Raw genomic sequence first — 24,900 nt, forward strand, 5'->3', positions numbered from 1 at the left:
TAGGAACTCAAAAGCCTTGTTCATGTGGGTCCCATCAATGTGTACCCAGTGTGTGCGCTGTGTTTACCCGAACAAGGATGCACAGGTGTTCCATGCATCCCCATGCAGGCAGTACCATTGATGTCAATTGGGACGCAGTGGCTGCATGGACAAGGCTGCTGCTCCCAACATGACATTTGTGCAAGTGCACGGCCCCAAACACAAACAGTGTGAGTTCAAGGGCATGCATCCATATCATATTGGGAGCAACAGCATTGTCTGTGCAGCCACTGCATTCCAATTGACATCGATGGGACTACCTGCACGGGAATGCATGGAACACCTGTGCAAACCCCGCGCAGGTACCCACCACCTTCACACAGGATACATATTGATAACAATGCCAAACACAGATCTCCCCAATAGAGCCAGGAAATCTAACAAATGGGTGAACCTCCAACACTTATTAAAATTAAAATATTAGACCCGTGTCCCTAGAAGACCCATATAACACCTGTGTGGGTATGCTCTAGCCTAACTTTGATTGAAGTATCACTTGATCTCCTTTGTATACGCTAGAACCAATCTCTGTACGTGCCATACTGTCTTTTTAATAAGGTTCTTGATACAAGAAAAACCAAACTATTAGTTTTGCCAGACTGACCCTTTAAAAACTAGACTGAAGCCCTGAAAACTGGCAGCCAAAGAGTTGAACAAACTGACAGGAAAGCAAAACGAACCTAAACTGAAAAGCTCCTGAAATCAATAAATCCAACCAATTAATAGTACTTCAATATCTGGCAACAGAAGTGCAGAAAATATAAAAAGTTCTTACTTCATATTCATATGAAACATGGCTGATCTAACTGGAGATATCATGCAGGAGCAGAGCAGGGAAAAATCCACAGTAGAAGCCATTTATTTTCCTGGTATAGACATGCCATGCACTATATACTAAGGAAGGGACGTTGTCGCAATAAATATATAAAAGGAAAAACTGTGCACCCTTAGTTGGAGGCATGGAGACGCCAATAACAATGGGGGTGTCAGAAAGTTTTATATTTAAATCTGAAATGTGTCCTAATATGGCCAATTTGGGTAAAAAATAATCCCCGATGGATTTCAGCAAAAAAAAAAAAAGAGAAGAATGGAGCCTCTTCTAGTTATTGTTTGTCAGAGACAATAATCTTGAGCAGCAATTACTACAAATAGAGATCACTGCATTCCCTGCCACTGGTTGCTGGGACCTGTAGTGCCTCAACAGCCGGAGGATGATGGCAGAATTCCCAAGTCTGTGGCAGAACATTCCTCCAGGAACCAGGCCAGCCTCTTTGTCAGTCTTGTCCCGTCCTGCTCCCACATACCTATTCATTAGTGGTCTTCCAATTACGTCCGCCTTCCTGTCAGATCTAGAGATGCTGGCGTGAACTCTAGCTTGCCTAGGCAAATTAATTAACCCTCCAAACTAGCACTTCAAAGCGGCTAGAGAGAAAGCGAGACGGCCCGGGCTAGTCCCCAGCCGTCATATCATATTTACTGGGCCCGGCTTAAAGTGAAGTGACAAGCTGGCTGCGGCAGCCTCCAATATCCTGGAGACTCGCAGAGGGGGCAAACAAAGAGAAAGCAAAAGGCCCAGCCAGGTGCCGGTGACATGCAGAGGCTGAATAATAGGGCAGGTAAAGGAGAACTCCGCTAAACACTATCTGCATGTAAAAGAGTCCAATAACATAATCCATAACCAGACGGCCCCGCTGCCAAACCTAAATTGGGGAACTCTCAGACTAAAACTTTGGTGGTCTTTGATGAGGACTTCATTTTTAATAAAAAAAAAAAAAAATGGCAAACTTGTAATAGTCTTAAATTCAGCAACAGATAAGAACAGACAATGGGATAAAACCACAGTCACTAGTTGGGTCCTTTTCATTCCTGGTGCACCGGTGATTGGGTTCTCTGCATCTCCTACAGTCAAACCCCCACACTCAGATTTAATGGTGTCCCCAAATAATGAATTGCTGGTACAGAGCATTGTCATTTCAATGAATATATTGTCAAATTGAATCACAGACAAAAAAATAGTTCCCATGATACACTATGGAGTTCCCCTGTTCTGCTCCAGGTTTATGTGCATGACCTAGTGGAAAAGGTGGACCACAAAGGTTTTTTAGGGCTCTTTCACACGGGCTTTCCGTGTGAGAGCTCCGCTGCGGTCCTTTTTTTTTTTTTCACGGAGCGGATGACATTTCTGTCATCCGCTCCGTAGGTCCGCATATCATCCCATCCATTTGCGGATGATATGCGGACCTAATGTAAGTCTATGGGGATTGCGGATGACAGCGGATGACACCGCTGACATCCGATTTTCCTTCCTTTCCGTTTTTTGAACGGAGGAAAAATAGGGTTCTGTTCCGGTTCGAAAAAACGGAACAGAACTGAAAGGAAGGAAATCGGATGTCAGCGGATGGTATTCCGCTGACATCCGCAATGCCATAGACTTACATTATGTCCGCAAATCATCCACAAAAAATAGGATGATTTGCGGACATACGGAAAGCCCGTGTGAAAGAGCCCTAAGTTGTCAAAAACTGGGTTGCATAATATCTGCTTATCCCACAGCAAGGGTAGATGGTAACAATGTTGTCAGATTAAATGATTTATTAAAAACACTTTTTTAAAATTCTGCTCAGACAGAGGCAGCAATCAGTGACTCTGACACACAAAAAAGAAAAAGTTTAAAAGGGAGGAACAAAATAAAATAAAGTGGCCAGAAGGCCCCAGGTGGTGCCCACAATGGCTGCCAGTGTAGGAGTGCTGCTTCATTGTCCAATCAGCAGGCTGGGGAGTGCTGGTGACAAAACTGTATTGCTTAGGATGCAGTCCAGAAGAGAGAAGTCCCCAACCTGACAATACTGCCAGGCAGGGTGCTCTGGGTAACAAGAGTGGTAGATCACAATCATAGAAATGTTGTCAGAACAGTCCACATCCATTTATTTCAGCTGCTTGCCTGGAGTTCCATTTTAATTAGCACAAGGCCTCATCCACACTGGACATTTTGCTATCTCGCCTAGATACCTTTCCTCCTGGCAGTGGCGTTTTGGCAGAAAAAACGCTTGTAAATTCCTGTAGTGCGTTTAGGAGCGTCAAGAACTTAGGCATTAAAGTAGAACTATATTTCCTTTTGGATAGAACAAGGGAGGTTTATAACCACTGTCCGTTTTTTTGCTATCTGTGTCCCATTTGGGGAGATTTCCCTTCAATTCCTGTCCCATAGCCAAACAGGAAGTGATAGGAAATCCCTGCAAATTTAGGGAATTCTTTGGGGATCCCCAGGTCATCAGAACTAGTGTCCCCATTGGAAGATCGCCCCTCTCCACCTTTCTGGGGACAACCCAAAATTTGGGATTTTCTTTCACTTTCAATGATAATGATAAACAGGACAAATAGAGAGGGTGAATCTCCAAACCAGGGCACAGACCGCAATAAAAACTGACAGGTGTTTTAATCCATCTCCACTCTGTCCAAAACAATGAAAAGTTTGCCTTTAGTTATACTTTCATTCATTTCATTGGCATTAAAAATCATTTATTCTGGCCATTGAAATGAATTAATGCTCAAACGCTAAACGTGCCTAACGTTAACAAGCGTCCACTGTGCCAATACTCCTGGATGTGCTGGCGGTGGGTCTAAATGTCTATGTGTCATGGACACATAGGCTAACATGCAGGGGTGTTTAGAGGCAAGGAAAAGAAAAAAAATGCCAGACGACCCTAGGGGCAGCTTTAAAACCACTTTACCACCGGAGGATTTTGCTGTCTTCCGTCCAGGCCACTTTTTGCGATTCGGCGCTGTGCGACTTCAACTGACAATTGCACGGTCGTGCGACGCCGTACCCAAACAAAATTTACGTCCTTTTTTTCCCCACAAACAGAGCTTTCTTTTGGTGGTATTTGATCACCTGTGCGATTTTTACTTTTTGCGCTATAAACAAAAAAAAAGCGTTTATTTTGAAAAAATAACAATATTTTTAACATTTTTTTTATATGAAATTCCCCCCCAAAAAAGATGTAAAAACCAATTTTTTTAAAAAAAATTTGGCCAATTTGTTTTCTGCTACCTATGTTTGGTAAAAAAAAAATCGCAATAAGCGTATTTTGATTGGTTTGCGCAAAAGTTATTGCGTTTACTAACAAAGGGAAAGATTTCTGTCATTTTTGGTGTTTTTTTTTTTAACGCGTAATGGCGGCGATCTGCGATTTTTTTTGCGGGACTGCGACATTGCGGCGGACAGATCGGACCCTTGACTGACATTTTTGACACTTTTGGGGGTACCAGTGACATTACTGCAGTAATCAGTGCTATATATATATGCATTGTTACTGTAAAAATGACACTGGCAGGGAAGGGGTTAATTTTATTGGAGAGGGAGGGGTTAATGTATGCCTGGTGCTTACTAATGTGTGGGGGGGGGGGAGGTGACTGAGTGAGTCATGGACAGATCGGATGTCCAGCTATGCTGAACAGTCCGATATGTCACTCCCTGTCACTATGGAGATCCGCCCGCTGTGTTTACACATAGCGGGCGGATCTCCAGACTCGATCCCCGACGATCGGGTAAGAGCAGTGGCGATCGCCGCTGCTCCTCCCCTGGCCCGACTCCCGCTGTGAATGAAAACAACGGGAGCGAGCCTCCGGCGGCGCGCAAGCGCCGCCCAGAAGGGGGAGTGTCTGACGACGTAGTAACGAGCCACGACGATAACGAGCCACTCTGCCGCAGTAATATTACTGTGAGCAGTCGTAAAGTGGTTAAAATATCCAATGTGCATGAGGTCCAAAGGTTTACCAGGTACCCCTTGCCTGGGTCACTTGGTCTTAAAGGGATTGTAAAGTCTCAAGGTTTTTCTACGTATTAAGCTGAAAAACCTTCTTTGTTGCAGCTGCCCCCAGATCCCCCCTTTTTCCTACCTGAGCCCATCTGTTCCAGCGATGCGCATGAGCCCAGCAGCTCCAGTCACTGTCCTCCTGTCTGTGTCAATGGACGCAGCAGCGGGACTCGGAAGCACGCTCGCATGGGTGCCCCCATGGAAAGCGGCTCTCCGTGGGGGCACCCGATGAAGGGGAGGAGCCAGGAGCGCCAACTGGGTACCCCAGAAGAGGCGATTCATGGCTGCTCTGTGCAAAACCCTTGCACAGAGCAGGTAAGTATACCATATGATTTTTATTTTAAAAAAGATCTGAGCCTTTACAACCATTTTAAAAACCCCTGAAGTGTGCAAATGTATTGGCCACAGCCTCCAAATACATTACTGCTTAACAAGTAATCAATTCTACTTCTGAAACAACTAAAATAACTAATGCCGTTTTCATATAGAATTGGTATTTACTAACCTTTCAGACTGGCATATAAAGTTTAAATGATCGAGTAGGAGTACCCCTGGCACCTGAGATGCACTTCCCTGAGGCTGGGTTCACACTGTTGCACTGCAGTAATGCATGCGCATGGATGTGCGTTCTTCTGCCCGTTAACATGTTGGGTTAAGGAAGCTTATTTATTCAATTTGTCTGCCTACTGCACCGCATCAAATAACTTGCATACACTCATTTTTGGAATAGAGCACGGCACTGCAATACTGGGCATGGTGGTGCACTGCAGAACATGTTTGCTATCGAGGTGCGTTGGTGGTGCCATCAAGAATGAATGGCACCGCAGTGCACCAACATGCAAAACAGTGTGAGCCAAGCCTGATGGATCACACATCTAAATATCCAGAATCACTGCCATACGGAATCCAACAATACCAATCAACAAGCAGCTTTCACCAACTTTAGCAAACAGAAATTCGAAACCAGACTTCTGATTGGCTAACAGTAACGTTTTCATCTGTCATACCTTTTTGCCCCCTGTTAAGTCAGAAAGCACTCTCAGTTACTATGTGGCAACATCAACTTTTTCAAAGCTGAGCGGGTGTGGGGTGTCATGTGATAGACTTTATATCTTCCTAATAATGACTCAGAGATTCTAGATTTCTTTCTCTGACTCTTCCCAGAGACTCACTGATGTGAAATGCGCTGACATGGATCATTTTTTTCCGGCAATTATAAAACAATGCGACTTCAACTTCTCTTTGCTGTGCGTCTCCTATGAATATGTATGTTTAACCCCTGCTGCACCGGGAGGTTGTCAAGCCAAAGACGTTCCCACGGGGTCACTGTTCTGTACTGCACTGATGACACCGGCCTCTAGAGTGCAGGAAGAGGCTTTAACCCCTTCCTGGCTTCCACAGCCACTGGTAAGGAGGGGTTTGTAAACCTTCCTATTTTTCAGGACAGTTTCCTGCAGCCACGATGCTGTGCCAGCTGCAAGGGTGAGCCATCGCTTAACTCCTTCCTGGCTGGCTCAGGAAGACAGGCAAAGGGCAGAGTACAGTCACTATGATCAACCAGAATTAGATCTGAACTGACCTGGTTTTACTAATGAGATCTGGCTTCCATGGTTTATTGCATTGACTGGTGAGGGTCCCCACTTTTGCTGCACTGCCTTACTAAAGCCTACAACATTATAAAAATAACAAAAATAAAAAAAAATATAAAAAATAATATTTCTACATGGCATGCCCACATGCTGCTGGCTGTAAAAAATATATTTTATATTTTTAAAATAAGGAATATTACTTTTTTTTTTTTTTTTTTTTTTTTAAAGAGGACCTGTTGCTCACACCTCAGGCAGCCATGTTGTGAGTTAAGCCATTAACCTGCCAATCTAATCACTATAAATAAGTCTGAAATTCCTGATCAACATGCAAGTTTTTTTAGCCACAAAAAAGGGGACCAATGTGGCTTTTGGATATTTTAAAGCATGCATTAAAGGGTAGATCTGACAAAGTGCAAACACCTGTGTGAGATGCCTCAGATGGAAGCTGTCAGGGTTGTGTACTCGTTCTAGGAGAGTGATGCCACTTGCGGTGGAGCGTTATATGTTCAGCTTCCTCGAACGTCATTTGGCTCAGAATCCTGTTCATGACAGCTTCTATCTGAGGCTTCTCATGTTGCTTTTTAAGTGGTTTAACACATTTCCTTTAATACAAACTTGGCACACTACAGAATGGCAAACCGGGTAAGACAATCCCTCTAAGTGCACATGGGACAAGAACACCAAGTTTTTTTTTTCTTCCTAGTGTGAATGAGGTTTGCCGGTCCATGAGTTGACTAGTCCAAACAAAACACACAGAAGATTACTCCCGACCCCCCCCCCCTTAGAAGAAAACCCACAATCACCATACGGTTACCTGCCAGCCTTCACTCCCCGTCACTGCCAAGAGTCTCAGAGCATTGCAATAACTTCACATTACTCCCAGAAACTTTGCTAAAGAGTTAAACAGAAGACAGCTGTGCTTCTAAACCTGTATGAGCCCTTCCATTCATAGCAAACACGCTCTGCTCTTTGATCCCGGGGAGCGTCTATGAAGCGATCTGCAATGATAAGAGGCACAGGGTAGGATTTCCAGGCACTCACCATTTTGGTTGGGGTCCGGCAGCTCCAAGACTTTTCTCAATGGCATTACAGCTGAATCTGCTGGCACTCGGGGACTCTCAACATACTTCAGCTTCCTCATTGGCCCTGCAATGAATAAGGTTTGGGCATGTCTTATTCTTCCCAGATGGGATGTGTGAGAGCTTCATGACGTGCCGCCTAGAGTTCTCACAGCTAATCTTAAATCCAGGGAGAGAGAAAGAAGGTAACAAAAAAAAAAAAAAAACCCTTTCTGCAGAGAGAGAGAAGAGCAGTTCACTTCTGATGACAGCCAAGTGCCGCTGTCTGCAGGCTGCATTCACAACCATTCCTGGTATGTAAACGTGCCCAGGGAAATGACAAGCAATTAGCCTTCTAAGAGAGATCCTGGATGGCTTCCAAAAAAGGGGAAATGCCATTGCCACACCACTTAGTAGCACTTACTTTTCATTATTAATCAGGCGGCAATAGTCCTTTCACTTCTAAAGGTGGGCAAATTTGTCTGCACTGGAGCAATCCGGGAAAAGGGATTTTCACCAGCGCTGAGAATCTGCAAATTTCTAAATAACTTTTTTTTTTTTTTTGCTGGGCAACTAGACTTGGCACAATAGGCACTATTCACTAAGGTGTAACAAATTCATTTTACCAGTTTCAGCAATAAGAGCTGAAAATGTGGCACATGGCTAAACCTGGCAAACATTATGGCAAATAACAAATACCATATAGCATAATAAACAATAGAACATTCAAAATAAAATTTAATATAAATAGTAAACAAATAAAAAATAATAACAGTAATAATAAACATATTAATATAAAAATAAAATAATAAAATCAAAATATTAAAAATCGCAGCAAATAATTATCAGTAAACAAATAACAAAAATTATAACAACAGCAATAAAAAACATAATATGAAATTAAGGCTACATTCACATCTGAGCGTAGCGTTTGAGCATTTTTTACCGCGATTTACAGCCGTTTTTAGTGCAGGCGTTTTTAGATTGAATAGAGACCAATGGAAAACGCCTGTAATCTGCCCAAAAAGAAGCTCATGTACTTTTTTGAGCTTTGGGCGTTTTGCTCACAGCGTCAAAACGCTCAGATGTGAACAGGGGCCATTGGAATGAATAGGATTTGTCTTGTTGGGCGTTTTGAGAGCTGATCCTAGAGCAGAAAAACTCCCCAAAAACACCCCAAAACGCCTACATGTGAACGGAGCCTAAAAGTAATATTAGTCATAATAATATTCTCACGTAACAACAACAATTGGCAGTATTAGAGCCGGTTCACACTAATCCGACTCAAAGTCGCCCCGACTTTGGGCGACTTTAAAGTTGCCCGTGCAGCGCGATTTCATTGCGGCTTGCAAACTACTTCTCATAGAAGTCAATGCAAGTCGCTCCGACTTTCGCCAAAAAATAGTGCAGGAAACTTTTTCGAAGTCAGAGCGACTTGAGTCACTCTGATTTGAACGGTTCCATTGCACATGCACAGCATTGGGAGCTACTTGTCAGGCGACCAAGTCACCTGACAAGTCGGAGTAGTGTGAACCGGCTCTTAGTAGCAGGAGATGCACCGAAATTTTAGCAGCCAAAACATATCGAGCGAAAATTATGTTATTGCCATTTTGGCAATGAGAAAAAAGGGGGTGATAATGACCTCAAACATTATGCGACTCAAAAACTGCATCAAAAACGTAACGTGGTGCATTATATTTCCGTTCTTGCTGCATTTTCAATGCATTTCAACAGGTAATTGCATTTTTTTGTGCTTTTTTTTTTTTTAATTGACAAAAAATGCAGCAAGCAAGATTTTTAACATCACAACGGAAGCTCAACGGACCGGTGTGAAGACATATATAGAATTTAAAGGGATACATTTTTCTTGAGCTTTTCTTGCGCTAAAGGTGCAAATAATGGCCGACAAGAAATTCATATTCATTTAAATACATGGTTTTAATTAAAAAGTCAAATATAATACAATTCGATATAAAAATATGTATTTATTTAAAAAACTATTATTTTCAGTTTCAGCACCAAAATTTTCCATTCGGTGCACCTCTAGTAGTATTTTATTTTATTATGTTTATTATTACTATTATGATTATTATTATTATTATTATGCAGTAGAAGGCTTAGTATACAGTACATCTCATTAAATATCTCTTAGCTAAACGCAGTATTGTCTTCTACATTCTGTTATTTGATCACAGTTCCATGTGTAATACTCTCTTTTGTTTTTTTTATTTGATCCTTTAAATACGTATTACGGCCGATCTGTTGCTGGGTGAGAAATGCATACAAACATTTGCGGGTTGTTTTCCAATCTGTGTTATGGTCCGGACATAGCGGCCAACCATTTAAAATGAGATGGAGCCGGTAATCAATGTATTCTTTAAAATAACCCTGGTGCAATATTCAACAATCACCTCCTTAACATTCAATTCACAAAACATAGAAGACTGGTGGCAGAAGAATACCAAGATGTCCGCTCAGTCTGCTTCTCTATTTTCCATTTTTTGGCTGAGGATTAACCCATGTTTATCGCAGGGATGTTAACATTCATTTACTGTGGATTGCCTTACTACCTCTGCTGGAAGATTGTTCCAAGCATCCACTAACATTTCCTATTGTTACTTATTAACTTTCATGTCGCTAGTTTAAGGTCATGTCCCCGTGTTTCCGATCTCAGCTTCATATTAAAAATACTCCCCTCCTGAACCTTATTTAAAGCGGAACCAAACCCATCGATTTAATGGTTTCCCGAGACCGATACATTCAAGGCATACCGTGAATGATAGGAGTCACAGTTGCTTATGCTGTGAACAGAACTGTCAATCCATCAAATGGCCGATGTCATAACTAATCACATGGGCAGCACCATGACAGCACACTGTGGTCAGTTCTCCAGCTGTGCTTGGGAGCTCCACCTGCTCCCAATGATGAAATTTGTCCTGAGCCCCTGCTACTCAGCCATTCACTGGGAAGATCAGTGTGTTGCTGTTTCTCCTCCTCTTATGCAGCTGAGAACAGAGGGAATGTGATCACATAAAAAAAAAAAAAAAAGGCGAAAAAGGCATTTATAATGTTTTTACATCTATACACAAATGTTTTGCCTTTCATTTCTATTTTATGAATAGCTTGTTTTACAATCACTTTAAAATCTCTCACAAACTAACCAACATGAGATAATAGAAGACTTAAAAGAGTTCAGGGTTTCTTTCTTTTTTCAAAACCATACTTACCTAGGTGGATGCAGCATCAGTTCCCTGCCAGCTCTAAGATTGAGAACTGAGCAATTAAACACAGCTGATCACTCAGTTCTCAGAGGTTTGTGAGCAGTGAGCTGATGACTGTCGGTCACCACTGTCTGCTCTGCAAATCCCCCCTTTGTGATGTCATCCAACAGCAGGCTTCAGCCCAATGTCTGCTGAAATCAAGTTAAAGGCGTGCAGAACAAACTGCACTTCAGTGATCCTCAAGAGAAGTACAGACAAACAAGCTTTGGCTGTACTTCTCCAAGTCCTGCGCTCTATAACAGTGATCAGGCAGGCTCTTTACTGCAGCTGGAATGAAAAGAAAAGGGAACGAATGGCCCCCTTTTATTCATGGGGTAGTGGCAGGTGAGGATAGTTTAGGAAAAGAATAGGCAGAGTGTTAGTCGTTAGGCAGTTTAAAGCCTGTCAGTTTTAAGTTAAGCTGATTGGCCATAAGTTAGTTAGCTTACTCTAGTTTCTAGGTAGAATAAGCCCCTGACCTGTATGAGCCGGTTTCTCCCGCCTATGAAGAGTTCAATTTGATTGGCTGAAGGGGTTCAAGAGGACCCATTTAAGGTTTCCTTTACAGAGGAGACGTCACTCCGTCGGTCAAGCAGCGAAGAAAGAAGACAGCCCAGCGGTTCCAGCGGTTCCAGAGTCCATCGTCGGCGGGAGCAGTGGTCCACTGTCGGTAGTCCAGCAGGCGGTCGGGGAGGAAGAATTCAGCGGCAGCTTTCCTGGAAGAGGAGAAGAGACGAAGAAGAGGAGTTAGGCGCCCCCGCTTACCTCAGCCGAAGATGAGCCTCCTCAGAAGATTGATCGAGCGGGCGGGAGAAGATGGCGGCGAAGACTGGCTCCGGCGGTGTTTCGAGTTGCCGCTCGTCGCGGCATCCGAAGTGGCGGAAGTTGAAGATCGCGCAGGACCGGTGCAGACGGTGGCCGCCGGAAGAGACGTCGGAAGAGGATCCGGTGACGCGGCGGGCGCGGAAGGAAGAGCGTCATCGTCGGTGACGTCGGGCGTGGACGACATCACGGAGAGGGGTGTGCGCAGGCGCGCCACACCCGGAAGAACCGGCCAAGGAATCGGGCCGGCGAAGAGGCGGCGCACCCCGCGCCAACGGTTCTCCCCTCCGGCGGGCGTCCGGCGCGCCGGGAGGGGAGGTGAAGACTCGCCGAGGAGAAGACCAACGGGAAGACCTGCTCCAGGACCCGGAGCGAGGGCCCGGTCGGAGGCGGCGGGATCGTGCGGCGGGACCAGGAATCCGGAGGGGATCGCGCCGGCGAGATCAGGTGAGGGGATCTTCATAGACACAATGCCTGCACCCACATTCCTCCCTAGGCCCCCAGGGATTTTGCCTACCACACAAGCCAGACGTTTAGAGTCTGGGCCATCTGGGATACAGCAGCCCGGGCCTCCAGCCCCTACTAGGGCCCCTAGGCCCCCCGGGACACAGCAGCAGGGGTCGCCAGCATCTGCCTCGAGCAGTGGCCCCCTGGGAACACAGTCCACACCGGATATGAGCACTGGGGGTGCTGTCGCTCAGGACGGTACCCCCCTGCCAGCCTTTGCTGGCTTACTTCAAAATTTTTTAAATGATTTTAGGTCTATGATTGAGAACAGTACGGTTGCTGGGTCCTGCAGGACTGGTACACCGGCCACTGATACGGCAGTATCTGCCAACCCAGTTGGAGATTTGGGGTTATCACAGCATGCCCCTTCACCTAGGGATGTCTGGGTTCCTCATGTGGGCAATGTGGAGGTTGAACCTCATAGGCCCCAGAGCTTGCACTCTGAGATGTCTGCTTCCTATCTCCTGGCTCAATCCCAAAATTTACCTGAGACTTCCCTTAGGGAAACTCTCACCTGTGAAATGTCCCCGCTAGGTTTCCACCTATCCGAATCGGTTAAGGAGAGAATATGGCAGGGACATTTTATTGATATGTTGTCTCTGTTGCCTTCGTCTAGGGATTTTGTTGCTAAAGGGGATAGGAAGGATGATGAGGAACGAAGGCGCCCTGTTTCCAAATCTTTCAATAACTGGTTGCAGGGTTTCTTTATTTTTTCATCAGTAATGTGTGAGAAATTCCCTACCAAAAGTGTGGGGCTTTTCCAGCACGCGGATATCATATTAGAAGCTTACAAGAATTTTGGTGGAACATCATGGTTCCAGTATGACGTGGCTTTTCGCCAAAAACTGGCGGTGCAGCCTGCCATGAAATGGGGGACTAAGGATGTCAGCCTTTGGCTGGACCTTTTTCTTCCCCAGAGGTCTATTTTTTCCAGGCAGCCCTTTCCGAGTCAACAGTCCCAAGCATCCTCCCCGGGTTTTCAATTTAGAAAAGGAGTGTGCTTCAACTTCAACGAATCCGTCTGTAAGTGGCCGGGTTCGTGCAAGTACCGGCACGAATGCGCCTTTTGCTCTGGGGCCCACCCCATTGCAAAATGCTTCAAGAAGCAAGGGGGTCAGGCACCGGGTTTTGGACACAAGGGCGGTAACCCCAGTGAACCTCACCGCCATGCTCCCGTGGCTCCAGCGCTACCCAGACAGGGTGAGAGCCACCCTACTAATTGAGGGCTTTCGGGATGGTTTCCCTCTTCCCAAGTTTTACGGTAAGGGTTGTAGGTTGGTAGATAATCTTAGATCCGTGGCGGGTTTGGAATCGGTTGTGGCCGAAAAGGTAAGTAAAGAAATAGATTTAGGTAGATTCGCGGGCCCTTTCTCTGTCCCACCCTTTGAGGATTTTAGGATCTCCCCTTTGGGCATTGTCCAAAAGAAGGAGCCTAATTCTTACAGGCTTATTCATCATTTGTCGTTTCCTTTCGGGGATTCCTTAAATGATGAAATAAGCGAGGATTTAGCTACGGTCCAATACTCTTCGTTTGACGATGCCTTGGTTAAATTAAGGGGTCTGGGCAAAGGGGTTTTGATGGCCAAGGCGGACATCAAATCGGCGTTTCGTCTGCTGCCGGTCCACCCGGACGCCTTTAATTCCCTGGGGTTTTTCTTTTCGGGTAATTTTTATTTCGACAGATGTCTCCCCATGGGATGTTCATTGTCATGTTTTTATTTTGAGTGTTTTGCCACCTTTTTGGAATGGGCAGTGTCGCTCCTTTGCGATTCGACTGACATCGTCCATTATTTAGACGATTTTTTGTTCTTGGGAAGGGCAGGGTCTACAGACTGCTCGCGCTTGCTGAATGGTTTTGTTCAGTTGTGCGAGCTGTTTGGGATCCCGTTGGCACATGAGAAGACGGCTTTTCCGTCTACTTGCATTCAATTTTTAGGCATCACAATCGACTCCGAAGAAATGGAATTTAGGCTCCCGCTAGACAAAGTGTCTAAATTGAAGTTTTGCCTGCTAACTTTGATCCGGAGACGTAAGGTTCGCCTTAAGGAGATGCAGTCCTTGCTTGGTTTGCTGGCTTTTGCTTCCAGGGTTATTCCCCTGGGTAAGCTATTTTCCAGGAAGCTGTATGCAACGATTGCGGGTCTGAAGTCGCCAAATTCTCACGTGAGGTTAACTCAGGAGGTCAGGGAGGATATGCTGGTGTGGTACCAGTTTTTATCGGATTTCAATGGCAAAAGTCTTTGGCAGGAAGAATTTGTTCTTGACAAGGATTTTTGTCTCTTCACCGACTCAGCGGGTTCGGTAGGCTTTGCCGCCATCTGGCGCACACATTGGTGTGTTGATCGCTGGTGCCAGAAATGGGTTCAATTGGGTTATACACGCAACAGTGTTCTTCTCGAGCTCTTTCCCATTGTGGTGGCCCTGGAGATTTGGGGCCATCATTTTCGGAACAGAAGATTAATGGTTCGGACTGATAACAGGGGGGTGATGTTCGCTATCAATTGTTTGTCTTCAAAATCCCCTCCTGTTATAGCCTTATTGCGGTATTTAGTAGCTAAATGCTTATCGTTTAATATTTGGATTAAGGCGACTTTTGTCCCCGGCAAAGATAATGGTTTGGCGGATGCTTTGTCTCGCTTACAGATGGAGCGATTTTTTACGCTGTTTCCGGAAGCGGACGAACAGAGCTGTCATTACCCGAGCCTCCTATGGCACATAGTCTAGACTTGGTAGCAAAGAACGTTTTGCGTTCTTTGGCTCCGGCGACCATGGCGGGATACCAATCAGCATGGTCATTATGGCTGTCGCATCTTCAGTCATTGGGTGCATCCCCCGATAGTTTTTCGGAAAATTTGGTGTTATCTTTTTTAAATTCTTTATTCCATAGGGAATATGCTTGGTCTCACGTAACCAAAATTCTGGCAGGAGTGTCCTTTTTCGTTAAGCTAAAAAATTTCCCTTCATGCTCTTCCTTTTTTACAGTGCGGCAGGCACTGAAGGGTTACCGTAAAGCGAAATTCTTGCCCGATTCTAGGAAGCCCATTACTGTCCCACTTTTAGAGAGATTGTGTGCGGTTACGTCAATCGTTTGTTTTTCCTATTACGAGTCGGTCCTTTTTCAGGCGGCTTTTTCGTTGATGTTTTTTGCTGCACTAAGGATATCGGAGCTCGTGCCGACGAGTAGGACGCTTAGCTCTGGTCTTTTTCTCTCGGATGCGGTTTTATCTGATGTGTCATGCTGCATTTTAATACGCTTCTCTAAGACGGATCAATTGGGTGTTGGGAAGCGCGTTATGTTGCACAGGTTTCTCAATTCTTCAATATGTCCGGTGCGTCTATTGAAAAAATTTTTGACAATCAGATCGGCCGGTTCGGCTTTTTTGTTTAATCATCGGGATGGTAGGCCATTGACTGGCTATCAATTCAATGCTGTTTTTAAAAAATGTCTCGTTCAATTGGGTTTGGAAGAGGAAAGGTTAACTTCTCATTCATTTCGTATTGGTGCCGCTACCGAAGCGGCAAGATTGGGTCTCGGTGATCAAGTTGTTAAAAAGTTGGGCAGGTGGAAGTCGGATGTTTTTCAAACTTACATCCGCCCTGACACTGTTTGTTAAAAAAATTTTCAGGTCAATGTCTGGACGTGTGGATCATCGGACATTCTTTCGTGCACTGGGCTCGTGCACGAGCCAGAAGACGTCCTTATGGCGAAAACATCGGTTTGGATCCCAATTACTTTAGGGTTCAGTGGTTTAGCAAGCGAGGTATGCTGTGGTCGGAATTTCGTCCGGAAATTTTTAGACTACTGCAGTTTCTCCCCCCTCCGGATGTCTTGGTTGTACACCTTGGGGGGAATGACGTAGGCAGAGCAAGAACGTTAGACTTGATTTTTGCTATCCGGGATGACTTACAATTACTAAAGTCAACATTCCCTTTTTTGACCATTGTTTTTTCGGAGATTATACCTAGACTCGCTTGGTTCAAGCACTGTTATTTGAAACCGCTTGAAAAAATCCGTAAGCGCGTAAACAGGGCTTTGGAGAAGCTGCTGCGCGTCGTTGGTATTTTATCTTTTAGGCATATAGAGCTGGAGGGAGGTACTAGTGGATTGTATAGGTTTGATGACACCCATCTATCAGACATTGGCCTAGATACTTTTAATGCCAATCTGGGCACTTGCGTGGAAGAGGCCGCGTGGTGGGGGTGTGCCAGGCGGGTGTGAGCCGCCTGCCTTTTGGATGTGTCAATTTATTTAGTTGAGTTATGACAACCTGGGTCGTTGGGACCGGGTTTGTTCTATACTGCTGTTATTTAAAGTTTAAAAGATTTATCGATCTTTAATGTGTAAAATAATAAACGGCCGCGGCCTCTTTCATTCCAAAATTAAGTCTGAAGGTGTCTTTTTTAATAGTTATAAGTAAACTTAAGAAAATCCTGCCTACTACCCCATGAAAAGAAAAGGGAACGAATGGCCCCCTTTTATTCATGGGGTAGTGGCAGGTGAGGATAGTTTAGGAAAAGAATAGGCAGAGTGTTAGTCGTTAGGCAGTTTAAAGCCTGTCAGTTTTAAGTTAAGCTGATTGGCCATAAGTTAGTTAGCTTACTCTAGTTTCTAGGTAGAATAAGCCCCTGACCTGTATGAGCCGGTTTCTCCCGCCTATGAAGAGTTCAATTTGATTGGCTGAAGGGGTTCAAGAGGACCCATTTAAGGATCCCCTCACAGAGGAGACGTCACTCCGTCGGTCAAGCAGCGAAGAAAGAAGACAGCCCAGCGGTTCCCCTCCCACCCCCCCCCCTTTTTGTTTGTCGCGGTCAGTTTGTTATTTTAGGGTCACCTTCGGTCACGTCGAAGGGGGACGTTTTGTTGTATTTTAAGTTGGATGTGTCAATTTATTTAGTTGAGTTATGACAACCTGGGTCGTTGGGACCGGGTTTGTTCTATACTGCTGTTATTTAAAGTTTAAAAGATTTATCGATCTTTAATGTGTAAAATAATAAACGGCCGCGGCCTCTTTCATTCCAAAATTAAGTCTGAAGGTGTCTTTTTTAATAGTTATAAGTAAACTTAAGAAAATCCTGCCTACTACCCCATATAAACTGAGCTGCGCAGGCATGGCTCCATTTGCATGCTGGAATCACTGCACTCCTGTAGGAGTGAAATCATTCCACAGTGGCCAACGAAGATGGGTAGAAGATGCCAGCAAGAGATGTCAGGCCGTTGAAGAAAAGCTGGGTATCGCAGAGTTTAGCTCCACTTTAATAATTGTTATTGCATGCATGATATGCTAGCAAATGTGGTGCATAATAATTATTGTGACCGGAGAGTCCTGTACCATGTGCTGCTCAGGCTCACTGAAGGGGGTGTCAATCCTATACATCCACCTCTGTGAGTGCTGGTCGGGAGGGAGCCCCTCCTGGCTCTTAAGATAGCTCAGTATGAAAGAGGAGGTCCCTGTGACCAAACATCCATAGCATCCCAAGGTATGGTAGAAAGTGGCAACCTCAGCCTGGACTCCTGCCAGGCCACGACCCCAACGCCTTTTGCTCCGCCCTTGCAGCTTAGTTCCAATGACTAGGCTCTGTGGGCGGAGTGAAACACGTTGTGGCCACAGAGCCTAGTCATTGGAACTAAGCTCCGAGGGCGGAGCAAAAGGCGTTGGGGTCGTGGCCTGGCAGGAGTCCAGGCTGAGGTTGCCACTTTCTACCATACCTTGGAATGCCATGGATGTGCGGTCACAGGGGCATGCTCCTTCATTCGGAGCATAATTATTATTAATATATACCCTCACCTTCTAAGAGCCCATTAACACTAGCACGACTTGTGAGGCAACTTGTGTAGCCCCAGGTCGCCCCAGGTTGCTTGACATAACAAAAGCAATGTTAATCAATCAGTGCCGTCTTAATTGGCACTACTGAAGTCGCTCCGACTTCAGAAAAGGGTCCTGTACTACTTTGAGGCGACCTGTGATCCGACTGTCCCATATACTTCAATGGGAGTCGCCTCCTTATCTTAATTGAAGCGACTTGTTATCAGACTTTCCAGGAAGAAGAAAGAGATTAGCCAGGCATTCCCCACAGACAAAGTCGCCTGTCTCTTCAAAGTAGTGCACAAGTCTCTTCCAAGTCTCTTCCAAGTCTCTAAACAAGTCTCTTCAAGTCACGGGGCGACTTTCTCGTCGTGGTAGTGTGAACCGGCTCTAAACCAACCCATTCAGTTTAAAATGGAAATGACAGCCAAAACATTTGTGTATACATAAAGAAAAAAAAAAAAAAACATTACAAATTCCCTTTTTTATAAGTAATCAAATAATCTCTGTTATCACCTGCTAGGGATCTTAGAGAGCTGGAGGAGGAGAAACCGCAGCAAACCGATTTTCCCAGCAAATGGCTGCAGAGAGCAGCTTGTCAACACAAGTTTAATAATTGGAGGAGAGCAAGCACAGCCAGAAAACTGACCATGCTGTAATAGATGTGCTCTCATGCCTAGTGTGGTCCCTTCTTAATAGGAAAGGAAGGGGACTGGCATGAACACCAGGGATGTCACACAAAGGAAGCAATACAATGACAACAGGAGACTTCTTCATACAAGTTCATGGCACAGCCGGCACTGGTCTGAGTATTTCAAAAACTGCTGATCTACTGGGATTTTCAGGCACACAACCATCTCTAGGGTTCAAAGAGAATGGTCTGGAAAAGAGAAAATATCAAGTGAGCGGCAGTTGTGTGGACGAAAAAATGCCTTGTTGAGGTCAGAGGAGAATGGGCAGACTGGTTTGAGATGATAGAAAGGCAACAGTAACTCAAATAACTATGCGTTACAACCAAGGCATGCAGAATACCATCCCTGAATGCACAACACATTGAACCTTGAAACAGATGGGCTACAGCAGCAGAAGACCAAAACAGGTGCCACTCCTGTCAGCTAAGAACAGGAAACGGAGGCTACAATTCACACCGGCTCAAAAAAATTGGACAATAGAAGATTGGAAAACTGTTGCCTGGTCTGATGAGTTTCAGATACGACATTCAGATGGTAGGGTCAGAATTTAGTGTGAATAACATGAAAGCATGGATCTATCCTGCCTTGTATTAACGGTGGAGGCTGGTGGTGGTGTAATGGTGTGAAGGATATTTTCTTGGCACACTTTGGGGCCTTTAGTACCAATTAAGCATTGTTTAAATGCCACGGCCTACCTTTAAATGCCTGTCCCTCCCTTTATGTCTACAGTGTACCCATCTTCTGATGGCTCCTTCCAGCAGGATAATGCACCATGTCACAAAGCTCAAATCATCTCACCACTGCTTTCATGAACAATGACAATGAGTTCACTGTACCCCAATGGCCTCCACACTCACCAGATCTCATCCAATAGAGCACCTTTGGGATGTGGTGGAACGGGAGATGGATGCACGGCCGACAAAACTGCAGCAACTGCGTGATGCAATCATGTCAATATGGACCAAAATCTCAGAGGAAAGTTTCCAACACCTTGTTGAATCTATGCCACAAAGCGTTAAGGCAGTTCTGAAGGTAAAAGGGGGTCCTAACCTGCTACTAGCAAGGTGTACCTAATAAAGTGGCCGGTGAGAGTAGAATAAAACTTTTACTAGGCCTGAATAATGTATTACATTTTTATTTTTTATTTTTTTAGGGACTCAATGTTTCCTTTTAAATTCTAACCTGCAACGTAAACTTTACTAGTGGAATCCGATTGGCTGTTCCAGACAACACCGTTAATATTTATTCCTCCAGCTTTCATAAACGGATTCCATTATAATTGAAAGGACAAAGTCTAATGAGGCGGTTAGTAAACGGCACACGGGGTGCTACTACATATAACGTATTAGTTCAAAAGAAGACCAAATTTATTGCATCTGCCCCATTTCTATTTCAAACATCACAGTGAGTGCCTCCAGGTCGCACACACATGTAATAGACATCTCTCACCCACAGCAATGGGGATTGTTCTCAGACAATAAGAAGCTGTGTCTATGGGAAGCCTGGCAGCGGCAGCCAACTAATGAGATAGTAAAGTTTTAACAATTTGCTGCTTTATTTAACTATGTCGGAAGGACAGGAATGTCGAACAATAACTGGAAGCAATTAAACACAACACAATAGATTCCTTCCTGTTGCACACAGAAAAGCAAAGCGTACCACACTGACATCTGCTGGACTTTTATGGAACTTGAAAGATTTACCAACATACAGAAGTAATGGGAGCAGCCTGTGGAGGGCTCCTGTCCAAAGAAAATGCCCAACAACATATACTGTACAAGATTCAGTTCCTGATCATAATCAATCATCCACTAATCAGACTACAGTACACAGGGTTCTTCAAAACAACAGGATTCCATTTTCGGTGCAATGATGGAGAACGTATTCACCTGTCATCTTCTTACATCTCTTGGAGACATCTGCTGCAGCCATTACAAAAATGGAAAAAATCCACTGCGCCCAAAAAAAAAATTTAAAAGAAAAAAAAAAAAAAAAACGAAATAGCTGCTCCTTTCCAATGCATAGAAAATTAAATAACCAAATAAGGATGCGCTAATCCTACAATACATACAGTTCTATTCAAAATTTTCAACCCCCACTGAAATTGATTGTTTTGGCCAGTTTGACATTGATTTTGATCATTCAGTCATCCTGCTTACAATTAAATCAAAGAGGCACGAGTAGGTCAGACAAATATAACATAAGGATAGTGTAAGGATAACATATGGATAGTGTAGGACCCACTGATAATGGGGTGCTTTGACGCAGTGGTGGGCTTGAGCACGATATGGCCATATGGTGGGACCAAATCCACATTTTTATTTATGGATTGTCTTCATATTTGATAGTCCTTTCTTTTGCATGTGTGCGCTATTCTTTTTTACTATACATGTTGCTTGGTACATAGCTGCACCGGCTTTAGATATACATGTTCAGGGTTTGCTCCCCCAATTTTTTTGCTTGTTTATTAAATATAACATAACATTTATAATGAAATAACCACAAATGTCTTTTCTGTGCTCACATCATTATCAGTTTTATTCAACCCCCAAGTAACATTCAATCTTAGTACTTAATACAACATCCTTTTACAGTTATAACAGCTTTTAAACGTGAAGCATAGCTTGACACGAGAGTCTTGCAGCGATCTACGGGTATCTTCACCCATTCGTCATGGGCAAAAGCCTCCAGTTCAGTCACATTCTTAGGCTTGTGCACTGCAACTGCTTTCTTTAAGTCCCACCAGAGGTTCTCAATCGGATTTAAGTCTGGTGACTGTGATGGCCACTCCAAAATGTTCCAGCCTTTAATCTGCAACCATGCTCTAGTGGACTTGGAGGTATGCTTGGGATCATTGTCCTGTTGAAAGGTCCAACGTCTCCCAAGCCTCAGGTTTGTGACGGACTGCATCACATTGTCATCCAATATCTCCTGGTACTGAAGAGAATTCATGGTACCTTGCACACGCAGAAACTTCCCTGTACCTGCAGAAGCAAAACAGCCCCAAAGCATGATTGACCCCCCGCCATGCTTCACAGTAAGCAAGGTGTTCTTTTCTTCATAGGCCTTGTTCTTCCTCCTCCAAACATAGCGTTGATCCATGGGCCCTAACATCTTCTTTCTGCCACGACCAGGTAGCGTTTCAACAGTGCCCTTTGCCTTGAATTTGCGAATGATGTTTCCTATGGTGTCTCTTGGTATGTTTAACATCTTTGCAATCTTCTTATAGCCATTGCCCCTTCCTGTGAAGAGTAATCACTTCTTCTCTTGTCTTCACCATGTTTGTAACCACACCAGTAAATGTCTAGAAGGAGCTGAGTATCACAGTCATTTTAAAGCTGCCTAATTGGTGCTTATTAGGCTTTATTGCTGCTCCCTGACATCCACAGGTGTTTTCAATACCTGATTGAAAACACTTCAATGAACCTCTGTTCTTCAGAGTGGTAGTCTTTAAGGGGTTGAATAATTGTGTCAATGAAGAATTCACAAAAGAAACATTTACTACTGTATTACAAAACCAATTGATGTCATTTTAGTTGCATATGGTTCTTTAAGAAGTCCTTGTAGGATTTCATTCTGAATACAATTACAAATGTACACTAAATTCCCTAAAACCCTTTACAGCATTGGGGGGTTGAATAATTTTGAATACAACTGTATATGTACAAACATACACTAAATACAAATTCATAAATATACATTCAAATATTTGTGAATATAAAATCATAAAATGTCCACTACAACATGGTCCCTAATCTCCCCGCTGGATTACTAGAGAAAAAGATTAAGGTGGCAGAAAACAAATAAGTCAGAAGTTTTGGAACGCTCCATGTCATAGTATTCAACACATTAAATAAGTCAGTTTTCTTATTCTGTGAATATCAGAGTTTTACAATGCTGATGGGACGTGAAGTTCCTCGACAGCTGGAGGGCCGTAGTTTGAGGATCCCTGGTCTATACGGCCAACAATGCCCTAATAGTGAACAGAATTTTTACGCAGTAAATTTTGGAATCCTCAAATTCCAAGATTTGAACACAGCAGGGGGTCCTGCCTTGGCTCCTGGCTGGTATGGCTCTCCTCTGTCAATGTTTATGAGCACAGAACAGGCATGTAATTGCCCCACTTGCTGGTAATATTTGCAGTTGCTTGGCTCCAGAAGGTGACACCTGGCTCTGCTTGTTAAACATACCAGAAATGACTGGAGAGGTGGCAGAGAGACCCTCAGCTTAGTGCTTTGTGTAACCTAAATAGTTTACTTCTGTCTCTCTCATCAATCGTCCCGTCTTAGCAGGAGGAATTTCACTTTGCAGAAGTTGTAAGACACACTAATATGTATAGAAACAATACAAAAAGTGTTTACATATCCAGATTAAAGTTAGGAGAGGTGCACACTAAAAGAAAAATCGGGCGAACGATAGTCCGATTTCCCTCGTTGTTTTGCAGCAAATCGGTACCGATGAACGAAAATTTGTACGGAAATTCTCGCAAGACAAAGGCTTTTGTTTTTTTGTTTCTGATCATGCACAGTCTCTTTTCGGATTTACGGTACACATTAAATGAAATTCATTAGTTTAGCTCCCGTACGAGAAAAGATTTGGAGTTTGCACAAAAATTCGGAATCCGCTGTCAATAGTTGTGTACACACTTAACGAAATTTTCTTGGAAGAAAACGTTTGCCCGATTTTCCTATAGTGTATACTAGCCGTTAGGCTATCTGCACATGGTCTGCTCTGTTCTTCTTCCCCCATCCAGCCATAATACTTAAAGGGTAACTCCACTTTTGTGGGGGGGAAAAATTGCAAATAAAGAAAAAACAAAATAGGCTATACAATTGCAACACAAATCATATTGTAATTGAATGTTATTAAAAATTACCTTTCCTTTTTTAATCTGCAGCTGTTGTAATTTTCTGAAAATGCAATGCAATATGGCTACCTGGAGGTGTTCTGTACACAGAATGTATACTGACCACACCCCAGAAACATTTCCTGCTTGTGCGATTGGCTCACCAATTTTCCCAGAAGTCTGCACTAAGATACAAGTCAGATTTCTGGCATCCCCTGGAACAAAAATGTAATTTTTGGTGAGATACTCCCAATAGGAACAAGTCTAAAGGGATGCAGGCCCTGCAGCTTTCCTTAGAGATGTGCAGCTGCCACAGCTGATAGATAATTATGAAACCACTCTCATTAGACTCATTCAGCACAGAGGCACAGAGAAACCAACACGGATTTCTTCAGAACAACAAAAGGTAGAAATCTACAACAAAGTTTGTTAAAATCCTTGCAATGTACAGAGATCACCTAGAGGGGAATGTTTTTTTCTCAACAAAAGTGTAGTTACAGAGTAACTACATTTTTGTTGAGAAAAAAAAAAAAAAACATTCCCCCCAGGGTGATCTCTGTACATTGCAAGGATTTTAACAAACTTTGTTGCAGATTTCTACCTTTTGTTATTCTGAAGAAATAGATGTTTGTCTGTGTACGTGTGCCCAGTGAATCTGTATGGGAGGGCCTTTATAATTACCAGTCAGCTGCTGTACCAGCAGAGCTCTAATGAGGGAAATTTCAGGGTCTGCATCCCTATAGACCATGGGTGTCCAACCTTTTGGCTTCTCTGGACCACATTGAGTGTAGAGAAATTTTCTCGGGCCGCCTATAAAATATATACTACAGTAAAGGCCCTTCCCGTGCCTCCCCCTGCACTAGTTTAATGCAACTAGAGAATGATGAAATGAAATGGAAGCAGTATACCGAGGTTTACTTCTTCTGGGAGATATTAAAGGAACACTCTAACCGCCATGACCACCTCAGTGATTTGAAATGGTCATGGTGGAAGGAGTCAGAAACACGGCACATGCTGGGATATTTACAGGTATGTGCTGGGGGATAGTTGCACCCCTAGCACATATGACTTAGGCAGACAGAAAATGTCACGTCCTTATTCATACATGTATGAACAAGGACGTGACATATTATGACAAAACACAACTAGTTATTAAAAAACATACTGCAACAATTTAAACACGCTAATGCACATACCTTTTCTACATATTTTGCAGACTGCTGGCGGGTAATGTTGGCGGTTAATGCTGGTGGGTAGTGCTGGCGGGTAGTGTTGGTGGTTACTGCTGGCGGGTATTGCTGGCGTGTACTGTTGGTGGGTATTTCTGGCTGGTGCTGGCGTGTACTGTTGGTGGGTATTGCTGGCTCGTGCCGGCGGGTACTGTTGGTGGGTATTGCTGGCTGGTGCCGGCGAGTACTATTGGCGGATATTTCTGGCTGGTGCTGGCGGGTATTGCTGGCTGGTAC

General features: G+C 44.0%; 1 protein-coding gene across 4 annotated transcripts in view; it reads right to left on the bottom strand.

Annotated features, from left to right (window-relative positions):
• Positions 1 to 24,900, bottom strand: part of TANC1 (tetratricopeptide repeat, ankyrin repeat and coiled-coil containing 1) — a gene marked incomplete at its 3' end in the record, with an annotated part of 423,607 nt that overhangs the window by 182,102 nt on the left and 216,605 nt on the right. For 2 of the 4 annotated variants that reach the window (XM_082260319.1, XM_082260322.1), the window contains exon 4: positions 7,487 to 7,591. In XM_082260319.1, coding sequence (XP_082116445.1) covers positions 7,487 to 7,591 — 105 coding nt within the window. Of the gene's footprint in view, positions 1 to 6,028; positions 6,137 to 7,486; positions 7,815 to 24,900 lie in introns of those variants that run through there. The other 2 variants (XM_082260320.1, XM_082260321.1) reach the window with 2 other exon arrangements.

Source organism: Pelophylax lessonae (genome assembly GCF_965119305.1).
Source record: "Pelophylax lessonae genome assembly, chromosome: 6".
In the NCBI taxonomy this organism is placed as follows: Eukaryota; Metazoa; Chordata; class Amphibia; order Anura; family Ranidae; genus Pelophylax; species Pelophylax lessonae.